At 34.0% G+C, this 22,455-nt stretch overlaps 1 protein-coding gene across 8 annotated transcripts in view; it reads right to left on the bottom strand.

Annotated features, from left to right (window-relative positions):
* DZIP3 (DAZ interacting zinc finger protein 3) overlaps window positions 1-22,455 on the bottom strand; it is a 138,116-nt gene that overhangs the window by 32,509 nt on the left and 83,152 nt on the right. For all 8 annotated transcript variants that reach the window (XM_037835179.1, XM_037835173.1, XM_037835182.1 and 5 more), the window contains 7 exons: window positions 21,904-21,936; window positions 20,672-20,841; window positions 19,816-19,860; window positions 9,752-9,777; window positions 7,343-7,508; window positions 5,900-5,995; window positions 5,608-5,735 (listed from right to left, as the gene is read on the bottom strand). In XM_037835179.1, coding sequence (XP_037691107.1) covers window positions 5,608-5,735; window positions 5,900-5,995; window positions 7,343-7,508; window positions 9,752-9,777; window positions 19,816-19,860; window positions 20,672-20,841; window positions 21,904-21,936 — 664 coding nt within the window. The remainder of the gene's footprint in view (window positions 1-5,607; window positions 5,736-5,899; window positions 5,996-7,342; window positions 7,509-9,751; window positions 9,778-19,815; window positions 19,861-20,671; window positions 20,842-21,903; window positions 21,937-22,455) is intronic.

Raw genomic sequence — 22,455 nt, 5'->3', positions numbered from 1 at the left:
CTCTTTGCTAGTAATTGATTTGTTGAGATCGTCTATTTCTTCTTGACCCAGTGTAGGTAATTTGTGTGTTTCTAAGAACTTGTTTATTTCACCTAGATTATCTATTTTGTTGGTATACAATGTTCATAACGTCCTTTTATAATCTTTTTTATTTCTGTGGGATTGGTAGAAATGTTCTAATTTTAGTTATTTCCATCCTGTCTTTTTAATCTTTTCAAGTAACGAACTTTAGTTTTTTTAATTCCCTTTTTTTTTTTTTTTTTTTTTAACTCTATTTCATACATCTTCTCTTGAATCTTTGTTATTTCCTCTTTCTGCTCATGTTGGGTTTATATTACTCTTCCTAGTTCCTTCAGTTGTAAAGTTAGGTGTCTGATTTGAGATCTTTCTTTTTTTAATGTAAGCATTCAGAGCTATAAATTTATCTCTCAGCACTTCTTTTGCTACATTCCATAAGCTTGGGTATGTTGTGCTTTTGTTTTCATTTGCTTCAAGATATTTTCCCATTTCTCTTGTGATGTCTTCTTTGACCCAATGGTTGTTTAATAGTGTGCTGTTTAATTTCCACATATTTGTTTATTTTCCAGGTTTCCCTCTGTTATTAATTTCTAGCTTCATTCCATTGTAGTCAGAGAAGATAAATTGTATAATTCCAGCATTTTTAAAATTTATTGACTCTTCTTTTGTGACCTAAGATATGGTCTACCCTGGAGAATGACTCATGTGCAGTAAAGAAGATTGTATATTTTTCTCTTGTTGGCTGAAGTGTTCTATATATATCTGTTAGGTCTAGTTGGTATTTAGTATCATTTCCTTATTGAACTTCTATCTAGATGTTTGACATTAATGAAAGTAGTGTACTGAAGTCTCCTACTGTTAATATGCAACTGTTTCTCCATTCAAATCAGTCAATATTTGCTTCATGTAATTTGGGCCCCTGCTGTTACGTGCATACATATATCTATAACTATTATGCATTTTTGTTGAATTGGTCCCTTTATCAGTATGTAGTATTTTTATTTACCCTTGTAACCATTTTTGACATAAAGCCTATTTTATCTGATATTGGTATAGCCTCCCCAGCTGTCTTTTGGTTACTACTTGCATGGAATTTTTTTTCCATCCTTTTACTTTCAACCTACTTGTGTCTGAATTTATAGTGAGTTTCTTATAAAAGAATATAGTTCGGTCATATTTTTTAATCCATTCTGCCAATCTCTACCTTTTGACTTTTTAAAAAATCCATTTACATACATCCAATAACTACTGATAATGCAGGACTTTTTTCTGTCATTTAGCTATTTGGACTTTGTAAGTCTTATACCTCTTTTGTCCCTCAATTCTTCTGTTTATCCCTACTTTCATTTATTTGATTTTTATGTAGTGTACCATTTTGAGTCCCTTCTCATTTCCACTAAATATATTTTTCAGATATTTTTCTTTGTGATTATCATGATGCTTAAATTTAACCTCTTAAATCTATAAAAATCATGTTTCATTTGATAACAACTTAACTTCAATAGCATACACATTGTTCCCTTACCCTTTTGTTCCCACATCTTTCTGTTGTATTTGACACAAATTATATACATTGTATGTCCAAAACTATAGGTCCATTACTTTTTATGAATTTGCATTTTAGAACCTGTAAAAAGTGAAAATTGGACTTAATACCAAAAAATACAACACAACAGTACTGGCATTTATAATTGCCCATACAGTTACTTTACAGGAGGTCTTTATTTCTTTATGCCACTTCCATCTACTGTTTAGTGTCTTTTCTTTTCATTCTGAAGACCACCCTTTAACATTATTTGTAGGGTAGGTTTAGTGCTGGTGAACTCCCTCAACTTCTGCTTATTTGGGAATGGCTTAATCACTTCCTTATTTTGGAAAGACAGTCCGCTAGATACAAAATTCTTGGTTGGCAATTGTTTTCTTTCAACTTTTGTTCCACTCTCTTCTTGCCTCCATGGTTTCTGATGACAAACTGCATTTAATATTACTGGAATTTCCTTGTCATAACACATTGCTTTACTCTTGCAGTTTTCAGAACTCTGTCCTTGTTCTTGGCATTAGACAGTTTGACTACTATGTGTCAGAGTGTGGTTCTCTCTGAGTTTATCCTGCTTGGGTTCATTAGGTTTCTCAAATGTGCATATTCATGTCTTCTGCTAAACTTAGGACGTTTTCTGTCATTACTTCTTTGAATATTCCTTCTACTCCTTTCTGCCTTTCTTCTCCATCTGGGATTCCCTTAATGCATATATTGGTATGCTTGGTGGTGTCCCATAGGTCTCTTAGGTACTATTCACTTATTTTCATTCTTTTTCCTTTTTTTTTTTCCTGTTCCTGAGCCTGAATCATTTCAATTGTCTTGTCTTCAAGTTCACTGCTTCTTTCTTCTGCCAGCTCCAATCTGTTGTTGAAACCCTCTAAGGAATTTTTTGTTTCAATTACTGTTGTCTTCAACTGCAGAATTTCTGTTTGGTAACTTTTAAAAATTTCTCTTTATTGAGATTCTAAGATTGTTCATTCACTATTTTCCTGATAGCCTTTATTTCTTTCTGTGTTTCTATTTTTATGTTTTCCTTTACAGACATACTTCAGAGACATTTCCTGTTCCAGACCACTGTAATAAAACAAATATCACAATAAAAGTCATGTGAATTTTTTGGTTTCCCAGTGCATATAAAAGTTATGTTCGTGCTATACTGTAGGCTAAGTGTGTAACAGCACTTGAAAAACATGCTACTTCCTTTTAGACTCCATGTTTCACATGTGAAAGCCACTGTCATTCAGTTCTGGCTATTTCAAGATTTGTTTCTTTGCCTTCAGTTTTCAGAAATTTAATTATGATGTGTCTGGATTTCTTTGGATTTATCCCTTTTGGGTTTGCTCAGCTTCTTGATCTGTCAGTTTATGTCTTTCACCAAATTTTTAATGTTTTCAGTCATTATTTCTTTGAATATTTTTTCTCTCCTCTTGGGATTCTGATGATATAAATATCAACTCTTTTGTTATCGTCCCCCAGGTACCTGAGATATTTTTCACCCCCGGGCTATTTTTTCTGTGTTCAGATTTGGTAAATTCTGTTGATCTGACCTCAGGTTCACTGAATCTGTCCTCTGTCATCACCACCCTACTACTGATCCCATCCACTGATTTTTTTATTTCTGATATTGTATTTTTTTAGTTCTATAATTTGAATTTGTTTCTTTTTTTTAACTTCTGTTTTTTTCTGAGATTTTCTGTTTTTTTCATTTGTTTCAATTTGTTATTTTGTATTGAAGCATTTTTATGAAGGTTACTTTAAAATCCTTTCACATAATTCTAACACCTGATTCATCTTGGTATTGTCACCTGTTGATTTTCTTTTCTCTTTCATGTCATTATCATCCTGGTTCTTGGTATGATGAGTGATTTTCTTTTATATTATGGACATTTTCAATATTATGAGACACTGGATACTATTCAATTTTTTCTTTTTAGTAGGTAGTTCCCCTGTTGGGGTACAGTGCGAGGGCTCGGTGGGTATTCCTTTCAACACCAGTCTGGCAAAAGAGGGGCACTGACTCATATTGCCTCATTGCAGATGGTTGGTATGGAAGTTCAGCTGCCCCCCTAAACCTCCTTGCCACCTTCCTGATGAAACTGGGTCATTGACTCACACTACTTTTTTGTCTCCAAGTTGGGTGTCAGATCAGCTCCCCACTGGACCATGCTGATACCAGGGAGGAGAAAAGTGGATTGTTAATTGATACAATTTTGTTGATGCAGACTGGATGCAGAAACCCAGCTCCCCACTGGGGCTGCTGACATCAGGGAGGAGGAGAAACTGAGTGTTAGCACCACCCAGTGGGGGCAATCAGATCATTTCAACTGTTTCCATTTGGCAGAGGGTAAGGCTGTGTCTGACTGGAGTAGGTCAGGTACTGCAAAAAAAGGTTTTCTGTTATCAGACTTTTCTTGGAGTTTTTTTTTGGCTGTGCCTATTGGCGGTTCCATCTGTAGTGCCCATCTTGTCTGGGATTATATAGGAGACAATAAGGAAACCCAAAGACTTCACTGCTGTGTAATTTCTCAGGTCCCAAGATCTTAGTCCACTTCTACCTTTTAAACTTTTCCTATGCTTATTTGGTGTGTTATGTACAGGATTTTTTGTTGTTGTTGTAGAGGGAGGACCTGGGATAAATAGGAATACTACATCTTGGTAGGACCATAAGTCCTCTGTTATATGCAATTTTAATCCCCTTATGTTAATCTACACTCTCCTTGGGCTCAATCATAGTCAATGTCTCACGTACATAGCTTTTCATGCTCTCTGTGGACCTTATACGATACTTCTCATGCAGTGAGCACTTGATAAATGTTTGGTGAAGGGTAAACAATGAATGACCATTGTGGTCTCTTTGCAGTCTTAAGCATACAGAGGAGCCTGGTCCATTTTTCAGACATGAGGAGAGATCTTCAGGTGGTAAAGGAGAAAGACAACTCATCTGCATGGATGACATTACTTTTCTGATCTCTGATACTGTATGACATATTTCTTGATTTGTTATCTCCTTCCAGGCTCAAAGACAAAGTTTAAAATCCTGAAGTGTGGGTACTTAAGTGATTGCAGATAGCTTAGCCTGCTCAAGCTGTCATAGGTCCTCAAATCCTTCTGAACTTGAAGGATCTCTCTAACTTCAGCAGGGACAAGCCTGAAAATGTTTGTAAATCAAATTATGTTTAGAAACAAAGAGCTATGTATGGTTTCCAGTTCTTCTTAATAACCCATTCAGGTTGGATGATACCATATGTGAGAGAAAATTTAGCATCTAAATCTCTGGCAAATATTTGTTTCAATATAATAAGACTTGGCCTCCTTACTCTAAGATATTTACTAGTTCTCCTATTTTCCCTATTAGCATTCTAGTTATTACAATGGATTTTAAACTATATTTCAAGGATAACTTGTATCTTACGGTATTATGTTTACTAAAATAATGTTAAAACTGTGTTACTATTTCAATTGATACTGGTTGGAGACAGTAATTAGTAGAAAAAGAGTAAAGTAGGTTGCTCATTTTTCCCTATTAAGTCAAAATTTGTTGTTTTGGGCAATTAATACTTAAGATTGTAGGGAAAATTAGATTGGTGGGGATGGGAAGAGTTTTCATGAATTTTATTTGTTTTCAATCTCTCAGGCTTAGAGCATAAATACTCTGAAAACACCAACATAAAAGAGCATTCAGCTGATTTCATGGGTGTCTAGGAGGAATGTACTCATCATATGTCAATCAGGAGTCACATATTTACAAATTAGAGTCATGACCCAAAAATTAATTATCTTTCTCATGTAATTGTATTATGTTTAAACTCGTTAAGCCAATATATGAAAAGCTTGATATATACTGAGCAGTTAACTTACTTCTCAATCCAGGTGGCAAGGTAAAAAAAAAATATGGTTTATTTTTAAGTAAGTACAGCCCTGTAGTCAACAGTTCCTAATGTGCAGTCACAGTGCCACCTAGTGGCTACATAGGGATTATCTATTAGGGATAGTGCACATCATAGAGCAAACCCAGAATTTCCTGTTATCAGCAACAGATTTGTACTTACTTGGAAACTTTATTGATTCCAAAAGCCACTTGTTGGTTAAGAGATGCAATGATTTTGTCTTTCTTTTTAATCTGCATTTGGTTTTCTTGCCACCGAAAAGTCACTGTTTTCAACTGTCTTTTGAAATCCTGATCAAAGAAAAATATTATTTCAAATTAATTCTGTTCACTTAACGAGAAATTAAGAGAGGGAAACAAAATATCTGGGTTATTTTTAAAAAATAAAAATACCACCAAGTTTTACATTTGAAATAACTCTGATTTCCCTCAGATCCAATGGCAAAAGTACTTACTTCACACTGGTAGTGCAATTTATAAAGCTGTCGTTGACGAGCAAGCTTTTCCTTTTCAGTTTCTCCATACTCTGCAGTTACCTTGTTGGTTGAACCCTATTGAGGAAATGGAATGCGCATGTCTGAATTTTGATTCACATAAAACTAAGCCTTTTTTTGTCATCTTAATTTCCTGCAAAAACAAATCCACTACCATTTTAGCCATTTAAAGGAGATTTAAGTTGCCATATAACTCCTATTCATGCTTTACATCTCCATACAAGTACTGCTTCTATCATTAGGTTTAGACAAACCCACCTCCTCCCAATTACAGCATTCAATAAATAGTATCATAGATACCTGTCTGCTGCTACTACTACTGGATAACATTGCCTGTGTGTAAATGTTGTAAGAGTTTTTTTTGTAATGTATTTCATTGTCATAAGAACCTTACGAGGTAGACACTCATTATTCCTGTTTAGGGTTAATATAACTGAATAACTTGCCCAAGATTACACAGACCATAAGTGGAGGAGTCTGAATTCTAATTCAGGCAGTCTTGATTTCAAAGTCCAAGCACTCTGATTCTCTTTTGAGCTCTCATAGTTCTCATGGCTACTGCATGAAAACCACAGGCCCCAAATTTAAACTTTTTTTATTGGGATAGTCAAAACTGAAAACATGACATTTTAGTTGAAATATACTTATCCTAAGATTATAATGAGAAAGGAGGGAAAAAAAAACTATGACAATTAAATGAATGTTGTACAATCAGCAAGGGAATAATTTGTAATAACCATACTCATAGATAATCAATAGGGGTATATACTATATACCAGTATATTTACACCATGGAGTAGGTTATCATAAAATTATCTCAATATAGAATTCTCATGAGTGGGTAAAGCAAGCAGTTTAAAAAATACTATTTGCACTTGCTTTGTGTCACTAAGTGCTCTCTTGAGTGCTTCAACTATATTCATATGCCTCTTCACATATAGCTATATCATTCTAAACAGTGACTTCTGTTAGGAAAGAAACAAAAAAAACCTGTTGTATGTTAATAGTTTTTATAGACATGTTATGGTAACAACCAGATTTAAATTTGAAAAGAAAATAATTTAAGTAGACTTGTTTTACAAAATCATTTTTGCCATGACATTTAATCCAATGGGATTATGCCTTTTTTCCCCTTAAGGTGTTTGAAAAAGCTTTGCAGGAATGCAGGCGTAATAAATTCTGCCCAATAGTGAAGCCAAAAAAAGTGGCTTGAGGGCTAAAGTGAAAAGTTTCCAGCTTCTTAGGTTGTTCTTTTTTTCCTTCCTTCTTTTGTCCCTACATCCCTTTCATTCTTTTTTCTCCTGACAAACATAGTATAAACCAACTGGGCTAACATGATGTTCACAGAACAAGGTAACGTGTTTCCGGAAGAAAACAGACTGTCCCTTCTTCAATCAGGCTTACCTGCTCTATCATGTCCAGAATATGCAATTCATCCAAGCTATAGAACTTGTCTTCAGAAGCAGAATCTTCTTGTACATCACTTCCATCATCTTTCATAAAACTACTGACTAGGTGTGGATTTGCATGATCTTTCTTCATATGCTCCTCCATTCCTGCTATATTTGGGCTACAGTGGTGACATAATCAATAAGACCTTTTATAATTGTATAGTGATTTTCATTAAACCTTTGTTTCCCAAACTGATATTGTACTGGCCTCATGAAATGCTCTGCATCAGAAAGGTTCATAGTCAAATGAAGATTGGTCAAACTGTGTCTTCTTCTTAAAGATTCACAATGGTTATTAGCATATTTGGGATAGCACCCAATCAAGGTACCTATTTAATTCTGTTCATTCCAGGGTTCTCAAGAATTATGAGACCACAGAGTTGCTTTCAAATTACAACTGTTCACAGCAGTTACTTTGGGAAACAATGACATCATACCCAAACCTGCTATATTATTTTAACATCATAACATTCTTGACAGTTGGGTTGGTTTAATCAACTTACATGTTTAAGTTTAGTTTACATTTAAATAGAGGGCTACAAAACAGCAACATAAAGTAGATTTAAAAAGGGGAGCTTTTTTTAATAAGATGTTTAAAAAACTGTAGTGACCATGTGGATTTCAGTAATTAAGAACCCCTGATAAAACAGGTGAAAAGACTATAGATACAATGGCAATTAACTCATTTTTATAACTATATCTAAAATTTAAATCCATGCTTATTATCCTTCAGTTAGTTGGCTTACTATTTAGTAGCTATCAACTTCCTTCCCATACTCTTAAATGGTAACAAGAAATAATACTTATAGTATGATATATATATGACTTGATTTTTACTAACGAATAGAAATAAAACAGATAACTTTCAGATGCATTATCTTCTTTTAGGCCACTGAGACCTAGAAAAAAATGACATCTAATTCCTGTGGAATAATTTGTAAAACACTCCATACACAGACATTAAGTATCACTGAGGTATTCTAGAATGACCCAAACATTTTGGAAAGTTCAATGAAAGCAACTGCTTGTGTACATCAGCGGTTCTCAAACCTATTTAATTTTCCAAATTATCTGAAAAACTTTTAAAACCCTACATTTTCCCAGGTATCCTCATGAGTATAGACAATAAATGAATCTGTATTTTTGGAAAAGCTCCCTCAATATTGTTTAATCTTAAAGTATAATAATACCATTGGGGTAATATAGGAAAATGTCCATATTTTTAAGATGAAAACTGAAGCACACAAGGGTAAAATTACATGATGTGTGGATTGAAAACATTTTTCAACAAAGAAAAAAATGTTTAGGGACACATAAAGCAAAAAGCAAATGTGGTAAAATAGTGATAACTTCTGAATCAGGGTGATAGGTATATATACAATTCTATTTCTATGAATAATTGAAATTTCTCATTTAAAAATGAGACTCTGTGATTTCAGTGACATCCAGGTTTGATCTATACTACAAGCAAAATGATGAAAGTGACTGATGACATTGTTTCATTCTTTAGTAAGTTATTTTTATGGCATCTAGACATAATCTGTAAAACAAATAAAAATCTATTGCTCTAGTGGCCCAACTAGTCCTTTAGTTGCCAAGGAAAGAAACCTATCTTGCATGATGAACTATTTACTTATCAAATGGATCATGTCCATTATCAATAAGAAAATATCAACTATCAATGATGGCTTTAAAGTTAATACAATGTGCTATAGTTGCCATTTTAAAGGTATCTTGATTTATGTCCTCACAGTGTATTCTCTAAAGTTACTAATATTTAGTTACAAACTTTTTTGGAGGGAATATTATCATGATGTCTTCATTAGGCTCTTCTCTCCCCTTCCTTCGTTTAGTACACTGTCATCAATCATATGGTTGTACAATATATCTCACAGTGACCTTTTGATATTAAAAAAAAAGAACTCATGTTTATTAAAAAACAACAAACCAAACTGAAACAACACAAAGAAACTCTTTTGTAAAAGAGTCATTGCAACATACAATGCCTCTGGCCTAAGGCCACATCTTACTTGATTCTAGATTCAGCTAACTACAATCTAGACTGTATTTTAAAAGATTTCCTGCTGGACCCAATTTAGTCCTTGATTAAAGTAATTACCATAGGGTGGCTCTTGAAGTAGCCTCATAGAAAAATGATGAGAGATTCTATTCTTTCATAGTAAACAAAAATTTAACTTTTTGTCAGTTCATATAAAAAGACAACAAATTATTAAGATAAAAAATTGTTCTTTCTTCCCTATGTAAGAACACTTTCCAAAGTGAGGCTGTGTCACACTGGCAATGCAAACTCTGAAAATACTAAATTAAAAATAAAATTAAAGTTAAATAAGCCAATACTTACACTTGCTCTTCATTTGCTTCCTTATTCTGAAAAATAGGATAAAGAATTAGTAATCTACAATCAACTATGTTAATGTGTCATAATGATTTGCCTATATTTAGGTCAGTGTTTCTCAAACTTTTTGACCTCAAGACAAATAAGAAATACACTTTTTATCACTATGCTATATGCATATATATATATATATCTTTCTATGTAAGTATTAAACTGAAATATAACTAACCCATATTATATGCAATAAACTCAGGTATTTTTTATTCTTCTTTATCTACTTCCTCTTTAAAACTACTAATTGAATATACTCCTTATTACAATTTGCAAATCACTGATTCAGATATTGGAGATAAGTTTTGGAATTGAGTTTGTATCTACTGATCTCTAGGGACAAGGTGTATGTAAGTCCCATTAAATACATTTTACACTAACCACAGGGTTTCTACATGTAAGGAGAAAGCAAGTTGATGTATTAAGAATCTTATAGAAAAAGAAGTGGTAAGGAGATCACAATTGGGAATAAATCTTAAAAAGTCCTGTGTTTATGTTCACAAAATAAAACTAAAGAGACAACACCAACTAAAGGTAATATAAATAATACTTAACACAGCTTACATTTAGAGTATTACAGTATTAATTTCCACTACCATCCCTTGCTCACAAGAAGCTTCAGAGTCTTCTTCCCTACAGGTTCAATGACATACTTGTGAATCTGTTTTGCTTTACTGTCTGTATACTAACAGGAATTTTGTTTTTCAGTGCCTGAACTTACGCTTTATGCCCAGTGTCTACTGACTCTTATCTATTAGATACCTAAATTCCTGAGTGAAAAAGAACTCTGTTCATAATGTACATATACACTAAAGTTTACTAAGTATTTCTCAAACTCCTTTTTAGCTCTTCCAGTAACAACTTTATGCCAAAGCAAATATAAGCCTCTCCTACACGCATCTCAGCAGGCCACCAGTTTGAAGGTCTATCGTCTTTCTTTTTTTCTCTAAGGCTTCATCACAAAAGCCTTCTAATCTTCTGCCCAACTTTTCACCTCAGTTTTCTATTCCTAATTCTCAGTTCCCCTGGGGAGAGGGGGAGATCTCTAACTACTCTTCAAAATAGCTATTTGCAATTTGAATATACTAGAAGCTAAAAACAAAATACCTAAATACATAACTGAAGAAAGGGAGCATATAGAATAGCTACAGACTCGACACATGCTGATTAGATTTTATCTGTATATCCTCTCTATTTATTATACAAATTTTACTTTTCCTTAAGATTCTTCCAGTCTCTATAGCTGTTTTGAGGATTTCAACTACTGGGTAGAGATATTACAAAACAAATAGTTAACAGAGGATACAATTTCATGCACAAAAACAAACACATCAGATCAAGACCGGGAGAAGGAACAAAGGAAAGGAAGCTTTCTCCTGCATTTGAAACAATTTCATAACAAATGCAATCTTAAAAATGGTATTCACATCCAGGGCAAGAAACAGATGATGAAGAGCTGAGAAAATATGACAGTTTACATGGGCTACTTAGTCTAAAGGTCCAGAATAAGTTGGAAGAAACATGCAAGAAGAGTATTAACACAATAAAACCCAAGATAAGAGGGAAAAATTGACCTTCTGAGTTAACATATCAAAATAATCAAATGCCCAGACATCAGCAGAAAATTGCAAGCCATATTAAGAAACCAGAAAATGATTTGTTTAAATCCTCTCCCTCACTCAGCAACCCCTCTTCCTTACACTTTTCAGTTCTGAGAGCTATCCTATCTTATAGAAGTTCAGTCCCCACCCCCCACTTTTTTTCTGTGACTTTTCTGCCTCTGGTTTCTTCCACATTGGGGTATTCTGCCCAAGGACCCAGAATGGGGTGAATCCAGAAAGGTCTGTTTTGCATTTAGGTCGTTCAGTAAAACTGACTGGATTGAACCACCAGCCAACGATTCCCTTTTATTTTCCCCTGGGAGCCTTTATGTATGTGGCACTCTTCAGTGGCTCGTGCTCCGACCTGGGCCTCTGTGTACTTGGGTCCCTGTGCCTAGATATGCATGGGGTTCATTTGCTACTGAATGTGGCCGTGTACTCTGCATCTGCAGCAGGAGGGACCCAGGCCCTGCCGCCTCTGCACAACTCCCAAGCCCTGTGGGACCGCGGGGGCGAGATCCTGACTGGCAGCTCCAGGAAGAAAATCTACCTGCACTTCAATTCAGAATTTGTGGAGTCCTTCTTCAGACTCTACCATCCTCCAGAGCTCTAAACAAGTGAGATTTCTTCTTTTTTTAGTTGATTCTGAGGGAAGACTTTTCCAGGGGATGTCTTACATTGTCACATTGATGATATCCAATTAACCAGATTTTAAAAACTAAGTCAACCAAATTCTCCAATCTGGAGTTCTCATGAAAAATTCTAACATTTAGAAATTTGCATGTGTTTATACAGTGTGATAGCAAAGCCCCTGTGCATGAAATTGTATCCTATCCAAAAACTGATTGTGGTAATGAATGCACAACTATATGATGATACTGTGAACCACTGATTGTACATTTTGGATGATTATCTGGTAAGCGAATATATCTCAATAAAATTGCACTAAAAAAAGAATCACAATATAAATGTTAAATTGACATAAACCTAACTTGGTTGAGATATACTATTCCATTTAAATATATCTGGATATGAGTTGCTAATTTTTTTTAGAATTTTAAAACCCTGTTCATGTTCTTGTATTGTCATGATCAGGTTTTAATATTAATGTTATGCTGGCTCATAACAAGTTTTAGGAAGTTTTTTCTCTTTTCTAGTCTCTAGAAAAGTTTGACTAAATTTGACCTTTTCCTAAATGTTTGGTAGGGGAAGTCACTGGGCCTGAAATTTTCTTTTAGAGAAGAATTTAAAGATTTACTTTCTTTAATAATTTAGAACTATTCATATTTTCAATTTTTTCTTGGACCAGTATTGTATTTGTTTATTGCTTCTGAATTTAATTTTTGGCATAGAGTTGTTCACAAATTTTCTCTTTAATGTCTGTACAGATACAGCGATTTTTTTATTTCTCATATGCATAATTTGTGTTTTCTATTGTTTCTGGTTATTCTCACCAGGGATTTATTGATTTCATTGGTCTTTTCAAAGAATTACCTTTTGGTTTTGTTGATCCTTTCTACTGTATGATTGTTTTTTTATTTAACTATTTTCTCCTCTCAGCTTTACCTTCCTTTCCTTCAACTTTCTTTGGCTTTATTCTGTTGTTCCTTTCCTAAATTCTAATTTTGTGTTTCTACCTCATGAATTTTTATATTTTCCTTATTCAAATCAAGTAGGTAAGAATCCCTAAATATATTGTTTAACTGCTTTCCAAACGTTTTGAAATATAATATTTTTGTTATCATAATCACTCACTTTAAAATATTTGCAATTTCCTGTGTCATCTTCTAACCCATGAATTAGTTTGACCCTTGCTGCTCACAGTGTGGCAGACAGACTGGCAGCACCAACACTTCCTGGGTACTTGTTAGAAATATAGGATCTAAACCCATCCCAGATCTACAGAATCAAAGTTGGATTTTAGCAAGACCCCAGATAATTTATATTTACATTAAAATTTGAGGAGAACAAAGAACTGGGTTAGTTTCCTATCTGAACAAGTAGAGGGTTTTTAGTTATATTTTGCTATTGTTTTGAAATAATTATGAATTTTGGGAAGAAAATAATGTCTATATGATAACTATTCTTTGATATTTGCTGAGACTGCTTTATTGGTCTATTTTTAAAAATATTCCATACATGCTTGAAAGGAACATGTGTTCTGCATTATGAGGTGCATTGTTTAAACTGGACAATAAAGTTGTTAATTGCTCAAATCTTCTCTACCCTTATTGATTTTGCCTGCTTGACAAATCAATTATGGCGCAAAGTATGTTAAAATATCTTATATAATAGTGAACTCATCTATTTTTCCTTGTATTTCTGTTAGTTTTTGCTTTACATATTTTAAGGTAACTTGTAATTCATATTTAGAATGGTTACATTTGCCTAATAAATTGAATAAATTATCATATTATAAGAAAAGCACATGAAAAAGTACTCAACATCATTAGTTAGAAGGGAAATGCAAACCAAAATCACAATAAGATACCATCTCATACACACGAGAATGTCAACTGTTAAAAGAACAGAAAATTACTAGTGTTGGAGAGGATGCAGAGGAACACTCATTCATTGCAGGTGGGAATGTAAAATGGTGCAGCAGCTGTGGAAGACAGTTTGGCAGTTCCTCAGAAAGCTAAGTATAGAATTACCATATGGCCCTGCAATCCCTCTACTAGCTATATACTCAAAAGACTTGAAAGGAGGGACTTGAGCAGATACTTGCACACTGGTGTTCATGGCAGCTTTTTCACATTTGCCAAAAGAGGGAAGCAATCCAAGTGTCCATCAACCAATGAGTAACGAAAAGTGGTGTATAAATACAGTAGGATATTATTCAGCATTTTAAAGGAATAAAGTTCTAAATCATGCAACAACATGGATGGACCTTGAAGACATTATCTTGACTGAAAGAAGCCAGACACAAAAGGACAAATATTGTATGATCTCACTGATATGAAGTAATTAGGATAAGCAAACTCATTGAGTTAGAATCTAGGCTATAAGTTACCAGGGGCTGGGTTGGGGGTAGGTAATAGGGAGAAAATGCATAATTTGTAAAGAATTTCTATTTGGGTTAATTGTTAAGTTTTGGAAATGAATAGTGGTAATGGTAGCACAATATTGTGAGTGTAATTAACAACACTGAATTATTTTTGTGAATTGGTCAAAGGGGGAAATTTTAGGTCATATATGTTACCAGAATAAAAATTAAAAGATTTTAAAAAAACTGTAACAGTAACAGTGTCTAAGGGGAAATTTTATGTCATATATATGTTACCAGAATAAAAATTAAAAGATTAAAAAAAAAAAACCTATAACAGCAACAGTGTCTAAAATGAAAGCCAGGCATAAAGTTGGAGATATAAATTGAAGTGCAGTGATTAGTGTGATACTCTGAAGTATTTCTTTGGAGCTGAACAGCAAAAAAATTTAAAAAAACAATTTAAAAAGTGTTTCTAATATGACACAACAATATCTTTCAAAATATAGATTGCTGACCTCAAAAAAAAAAACAAAAAAAAAAAACAGGTGATGTCAACATGGTGAAGCAAATAAACAGCTACTGAAAACTCCTCCCCAGAGATTCAACAAAAAAAAAAAAAGGACAATTCTGAATTGTTTGAAACTCTGGAGGAAGATACAGACTGAAGATAGACCCTGCAGATGCTGAGTTGAAGAAAGAGAAGAAATATCAGGTAGGAATCTTCCGTTCCAGACCAGCTTGTACTCTCCCCTCCCCCTCACTTGGTCTTCATGTGGAAAAGGCACAGAATCAGCAGACGGAACCCCTCCCACCAGGGACACAGATTTTAAAATCTCTCACAGCAGTGAGACATACCCCCACTGTTTGAAGATCTGGGGGACAGAGGTGGACATTTCATAGCCCAGGTCAGTAAGGGTCAAAGAGAATGAGACAACATGGACAGAGACTGCGTTTTCAGCCTTGGGTCTGAAAACCCTTCCCCACCCTTATGGGAAGCAGCAGTCAGTGACTGTTTCCTTGCCTTGAGGACAGCTGAACTGGAGTACTGGGTCAGCTGAGGGAATACTCTTTCACAAGTGTAGCCAAGTATCAAGCTAGATTTTGGCCGGTAAAGTGAGGACATAGGAATCCCACAGTTTCAGCTCACCTGTTTAGATGCAGCCTGTGCTCAGAGACAAAGCAGCTTCTGAGGACGATTAAGTTACCAAACAGCATCATCTGCTGGACAGTTAGGAAAGTGCAAGGGACTAGAAACCCTTTAAAAAAGATCCTTCAGATCCTTTATTAGGACCACAGCAGCTGGTCTACAAGCCCTGAACAGAAACCGAGCCCAGTTTTGGATGAGAAAAATGGACAACCCAACTGTCAAAGCACAGGTCTAAAACAAACCCAGGTCTTGCTGACCAGCAGAAAACAGAGCACCACTGGAAGCCAACAGATCAATATTACCACACACAGTGAACTTGCTGGAGTGCCCAGTACCTACTTCCCATTCCTGTGGCTGGCCACGGTGGATGTCTGATATGGAGGGAAGACAGGGGGAAAGATGAACCTGACAACTGGCCAGAGAAACAAGAAATATAGAGATCAAAGAAAACCAACAAGAAAACCCAAGGCAAAAGAAAGAAAACAACTTCCAAAATAATCAAGAAAATCAGATGCCTAGACAGCAAGAAATCATGAATCACACCAGGAAACACAAAGATAGGACCCAGACAAAGGAACCAACTAACACCTCAACTGAGATTCAAGAGTTGAAACAACTAAAGATGTTCAAACAAATCTTCTAAATCAAATCAACAAGTTGAAAGAAAATGTGACAAAAGAGATAAAAGATATAAAGAAGACACTGGGAGACCATAAGAATTTATAAGCTTGAAAAAAAAAACGGCAGAACTTATGGAATGAAAGGCACAATAGAAGAGATGAAAAACACAATGGAGACATACAACAGCAGACTTGGAGAGGCAGGAGAAAGGATTAGTGAACTAGAGGATATGACATCTGAAATCCTACACACAAAAGAAGAGATAGGGAAAAGAATGAGAAAATCTGAGCAGGGGCTCAGGGAAATGAATGACAACATGAAGCTCATGAATATACATATTACAGGTGTCCCAGAAGGAGAAGAGAAGGGAAAAGGGGCAGAAAGAATAGAGGAAATAATCAATGAAAATTTCCTAACTCTTACGAAAGACACAAAATTACTGATCCAAGAAGCCCAGTGTACCCCAAACAGAATTGATCCAAATAGACCTACTCCAAGACATTTACCAATCAGATTGTCAAATGTCAAAGACAAAGAGAATTCTGAAAGCAGCAAGAGAAAAGGAATCCATTACACACAATGGAAGTTCAATAAGACTAAGTGCGGATTTCTCAGTAGAAACCATGGAGGTGAGAAGGCAGTGGTATGATATATTCAAGATATCGAAAGAGAAAAACTGCCAACCAAGAATCCTATATCTGGCAAAACTGTCCTTCAAAAATGAGGGACAGCTTAAAATATTTACAGATAAACAGACACTGAAAGAGTTCGTGAACAGGAGACTTCCTCTACAAAACATACTAAAAGGAGTGTTATAAACAGATAGGAAAAGACAGGAGAGAGAGGTTTGGAGAAGAGTGTAGAAATGAAGATACCAGGAGATAGAAAGACGGTAATGGTTAGCATTTGATGATGAAGGAGTACAGAATGTTCAACAGGATTGATTTGTATAGATCCAGAAATGGATTGCACAATATTGAGTGATGGTAGCACAATACTGTAAGTACACTGAACAAAGATGACTGAGTAAAGTTGAAGGAGGATGGTTAGGGGCATGCAGGACACCAGAAGGAAAGACAGAAGATAAATACTGGGATGGTATAACTTAATGAAACCTAAAGTGGTCAATGACTGATTAAATGTACAAATATAAGAATGTTTTTACATGAGGGAGAAATGAATGTCAACTTTGCAAGGTGTTAAAAATGGGATGGTATTGGGGAAAAAATACAATCAATGCAAACTGAAGTCTATAGTTAACAGTAACATTGTAATATGCGTCCATTAATTGTAACAAAGGCAACATACCAAAGCTAAATGTCTGTAAGAGGGAAACATAAGGGAGGGGAATGGGATTCTTGGAGTTCATGTTGTTGTCTGATTTTTTTTTATTGTATTTTATTTTAAATTTTATTTTTTCTTTTGTTGCTTTTTAGTTGTCATTTTTTTTTCTTTTTCTTTTTTTGCCTCTTCCTCTTTTGTTGTGGAAGAAATGGAAATATCCTCATATAAATAGTGGTGGTGGATGCATAACTATGTGACTATAAAAAATATATTGTATACTCGTGGTACTGAATTGCATTTATTTGAACCTGATCTTAAAATTTCACAAGAATCTATGAATACGCTTCCATACTTTTGCTACAGGTAGAGCAGGAGAAGTATCTCTGGAACTAACTCAGTTAACAATAGAGTTAAATGAAGAGTTGTCCCTTGTTCTGTCTCATAAATGGAAGAGAATCAGAAGTATTAGTTGCTCTGATTACGGATGAGGGCTATACAAGTCTGATTACTTTGTTTTGAAGTTTTGATTACTACGGTTTAGGAATAATTTTGTTACTCTGCAATGAGATGGAGCAAAATGTTTTGATTCTGGGCATTTGCTTAGAGTTTCACAAAAGGTTTCACACTGGTATAGCAGATGTAGGCTAGGAATGCAGAGAGCTGATACAAATTTTGGTTTTGTCACCTACTGACTCTGTATTTGATATGCAATAAATATTTTGAATGAATTAAAAAAAACTGGTTAATTACCATGGAAATGGTAACAGAGTATCTGAATAGAATTATTCCAAACAAAATTGCACATATTTTAGCAATTTAAGGTCCTGTATTTTAAAATTTAGACACAAGAGGCAAGAGCTCTCCTCTAATATCCAAATTTGATTTTGACACATTCATCTTATTTTGAAAAGTATCTTAACCCCTTCTAATAAATTGAAAATTTAAAAAAAGAAAACACCTTAGGATGTTAGGAGAAAAAAAAAAGATCCTAGATTTTTGGTGACATTTAATAACAAAATTATAATGCTACTAGCAGTATACAGTTTTGAGTGATGTTTACATTTGTTTCCAATTGTATTTCTTCTCTATAATTTCAATCTGACTGGAAATGATACTTTCCATTTAACTTCTGTAACTTGAGAATCTGAGCATTTCCATATTTTATTTTTAGGAAGTAAAGAAGAAACCACAGTGGCACACTATATAACCTTAATCTTAACTTTGTACACTGACATTCTAGGATTTACTTGGCTAGATTTTATTATAGTATTAGACCTCAATATTATTTATGTTTTGATAAAAAAAAAAAAAAATTACAGTTCAATTAACCAACCACATTGTGTTTTCCAGATAAGAACTATCCAAATGCAAGAAAAAAAATCTTTATACTCGTGTTTTTTAAAAATGAAATTTAATTTTCAAAATAACTTTTGAGGGAAATGGTATGTCATATAAATGGTTGTTATGATAACAAATACACAAATTATCTTGATTTTCTTATTGATCAAGTATAAATGATACTTATTTTGTTCTTCACCTTGATAAGTATTTTTTTAAATTATCTTCATTGTTTTGATTCTTATTTATGATTAAAATTTGTATATAGTTCCAAATATCTACTAATAGGGGTAGTCTAGATTGTAGTTGGACAAATTATTCTCACTCTTTTTGTAATATAATATACAGGGTATATATAGATTTTTAAATACATGTTTCTACAATAGAAAGCATTTTTTCACCACAAAGTATGCATAGCATGGTGAGTAGCTATGTGCTTGATTAAAAAATACTCCCAGTTTTCCCATGTACTTTTCCAAGTAATTAAGAGACTTTCTGCTAAGACTGTGTTTCAGATAGTGATTTTGCAACTGGCAGAAATCAATGAAGAGGTAATGGAAGAATGGATACTTGTGTTTGTACCTTTGTTGAACATTATTGCATTTATGGTAGACTCCTAGACATAAAGAAGAAAATTTAGATTTCCTTAGGTTTTAAAAATGCTTCTGAACATAGCAGGAGAGATATGATAACAATAAGCCGTTTTTAAAACACTGACTAGGCATTTTAAAAATAAAAGTAATATGTAGAAATTAATGAAGTTTCCAAACAACTAAGCTGGTCTCTCTATTTGTATATTCAAATGTATAAATAATGATAAAGAGAAGTACAGTAGAGCACACTGTAAATTTAAATCATTCAGGACCTAACCTGCTTAGACTTTTCTATAATATTATATTCAATAAACTATTGACACCTGTAAGTCATTTATGCTATATGTCTACCAGAATTAATTTTAAGTTCAAACAGTAAATCCATGTTAAATTCAAGTGTTCAAAATTAGTCATCCCTTTATTGTAATAGCAATATAGTTTCTTACCTTCCTATTCTTAGTCTTTTTTTTCTTCTTTGTTTTGCTCTTAAGCTGACAGATAAGAAAGAAATCATTTATTTAATAAGCAATTCAAATTGCACAATGGGTTATTTTGCAAAATATATTTCTACTACTGAGACCTTTTGCCTTCTAATATTACAGATATTTTCTCTCTAGATTTTATGGGAATAATTATTTTCATATTAACTATTTTCATTTGAATCTCAGTCCTTTCCCCTTTAGAAGTCACTGATGTATAAAAGAACAAATAATGTTAATGACTCAGCTACTGATAAAAATGTTACAGATCTTTACTTGTATACATGTGCATGCTTGAGTAACAGAGGAGGAAGGAACTTTAAAAATATCAACATATTCATGTCCATAAAATGAAAAATTAAGCCTACGAAGGTTAGCTGACTAGATAATAACTGTTACCACTTATCTGTGAATATGAGGATTCCACCCTTGATGATTTTAATTCTACTTCTACATGAATGATACTGAAATAGATATTTTTTTCCTCCCTTCTTTCTCCTTCTATTCCTCTCTAAGCTTTCTTCTACTTTCTACTACCCTCTCAGAACCATTCCCATTACTCAAGAAAAGAAACATGTTCAGAAATCTACCATAGTGTCTAGTATGTAGTAAGTGTTCAATAAATGTTGGCGGAATAAATGGTTCCCACAGGGAAAGTTTTGGAAGGAAGTACTGGGGAAAGAACCATTCCAATTCAAGCTCTGTGTGAACATTATGATAAACATAAGCAAAGATTATCTGCAATGCCTTAAGTACAGCACAAGCAACAAACTAAAGGCCCTGATTAAGTTTTTCTAATTCAAATATTAATGAGAGCTTATACTTCCTGGAGATCTTTAATAGATTCTGTTGAAGATTCACTGGGTATTGATGCTGCATCTTTATTCATTTCTTCTAACTGTATTTCAAAGTTTGATTTAACATTTATATTGTACTCCATGAGAGGTGGACTTAGCTCTTCTTCCTCATTCTGTGAGTCTTCTATTTCAATACCTAAATGTTAAAGATAAAACACTCAAAATTTGGACGCAAGGCATTTCATCCTCCTATCAGTATTATAAATATGTTTTCCTCTTCCACCCCAAAAAAACTCCACACCATTCTAGAAACAGAAATAGAAAACATCTTTCTTACTCTGTTCAACTACTAGATGAAAATGCAATGCCCATTTATCAATGACCAAATAAGAGGTATATATACTAGCCCGGAACCAGTCAGTACGAACCTGAATGCTAAGATACCTCACAAGTACCCTGAGACCTTAGGAACCTAAGTAGATTCTAAATACTAAGTTTTTGAATGTCTGACATTGACTCTATTAATATTGCAATTAGTATTATTTTAAGACATATATCTGAAACATAAAAAGAAAAATAAAAGCTAAAAGATCTATTTTTCCCTTTTTTCTTCTTTTTTTTCCTACAACCAAAGGTTGTGAAAGGGTATCAAGCCCCCTATAATGTGACCTATCTTTGATACCACACTGCTTGATATTGTCTCAGAGACTCAGCACTCAAAACTTGAGGACCTAGTTGGATTGGTCGCAGATGGTCCAATATTCAACTCCAAACGAAAACCTATGGTGCAGTTTTCTTAAGTGTAATTTGACTTGCAGAATATGAAATACATTTTGAAAAACACGAACGGCACAAAAATGGAGATTAAAAAACAACTAGCAACTTACCACTTGCAAAAATATTATATAGCTATAACAATGGTTAGTTAGACAGATAAAAGCTATGCAAGCTAAACATTAGCACATATGCGCAGGCAGACCAAGGAGACTTTTGCCTGCTGAAGTGTCCTAAGGTCAAAACGTTAAAAACACGATCCTTGGGTGAACCCTGGAGTGCATGCACTAAGACCAAGTCAGAATAAGGCTCACATTGGATTCAGGTGCCTGGTAGCAATCTGACAGTGAAATTTTCAAATCCTTTAACAAACATTTAAAGTTTATCATACAGTTAAGCTGACAAAGAAAAAATCCCATAGGTATCCCTTAGGTATCCCAAGTTAAAACAGTCACATAAACATTTGGTTTGTAAATATACTTACATTGACCGCCTGTTATTGACTGTAGAGCGATTCCTATAATACACAAAGAAAAAATTTGGGCATACAATTGCAAATGTAACCAATAAATATCAGACTGGAACTAAGAAAAACCAGATTTTTTGTTTCTATAACTAACTGTAAACATAACCAGCTTCATTCATTAATCCAGTTTAGACAAGTCATAATCTTTGGATAATAAACACATTTACATGATTTATATGATTAAATTAAATATTTTCATGCTTAAAGAAAAGTAAACAAAATTGTGATGGTTCATAATAGATAATGCCTAGACCAAAAGCATTTTCAGCCAAGCAGCAAATTCTATTTATAAAGACTAAGGCCAGGAAGTAATAATAGTCAAGTATGAGGCAAACCTCCATTGGCAGTTTGAGTCTTTTTAGCAATCTTAATTGTCCTCTTCAGCATCCCTTCTCCTTGGCCATTAATATTTTATGAGCACCTATTATGTATCAGGCACTGGGTGAGGCTCTAGAGATTAAATGGCAAAGAAAAAAAAGACACAGGCTCTGCTTTCATGGAGATTTAGTG

This window comes from Choloepus didactylus, chromosome 1, assembly GCF_015220235.1.
Source record: "Choloepus didactylus isolate mChoDid1 chromosome 1, mChoDid1.pri, whole genome shotgun sequence".
Taxonomy (NCBI): domain Eukaryota; kingdom Metazoa; phylum Chordata; class Mammalia; order Pilosa; family Megalonychidae; genus Choloepus; species Choloepus didactylus.
The sequence above is the reverse complement of the archived record's forward strand: the minus strand, read 5'-3'. Positions and strand labels throughout refer to the sequence as shown.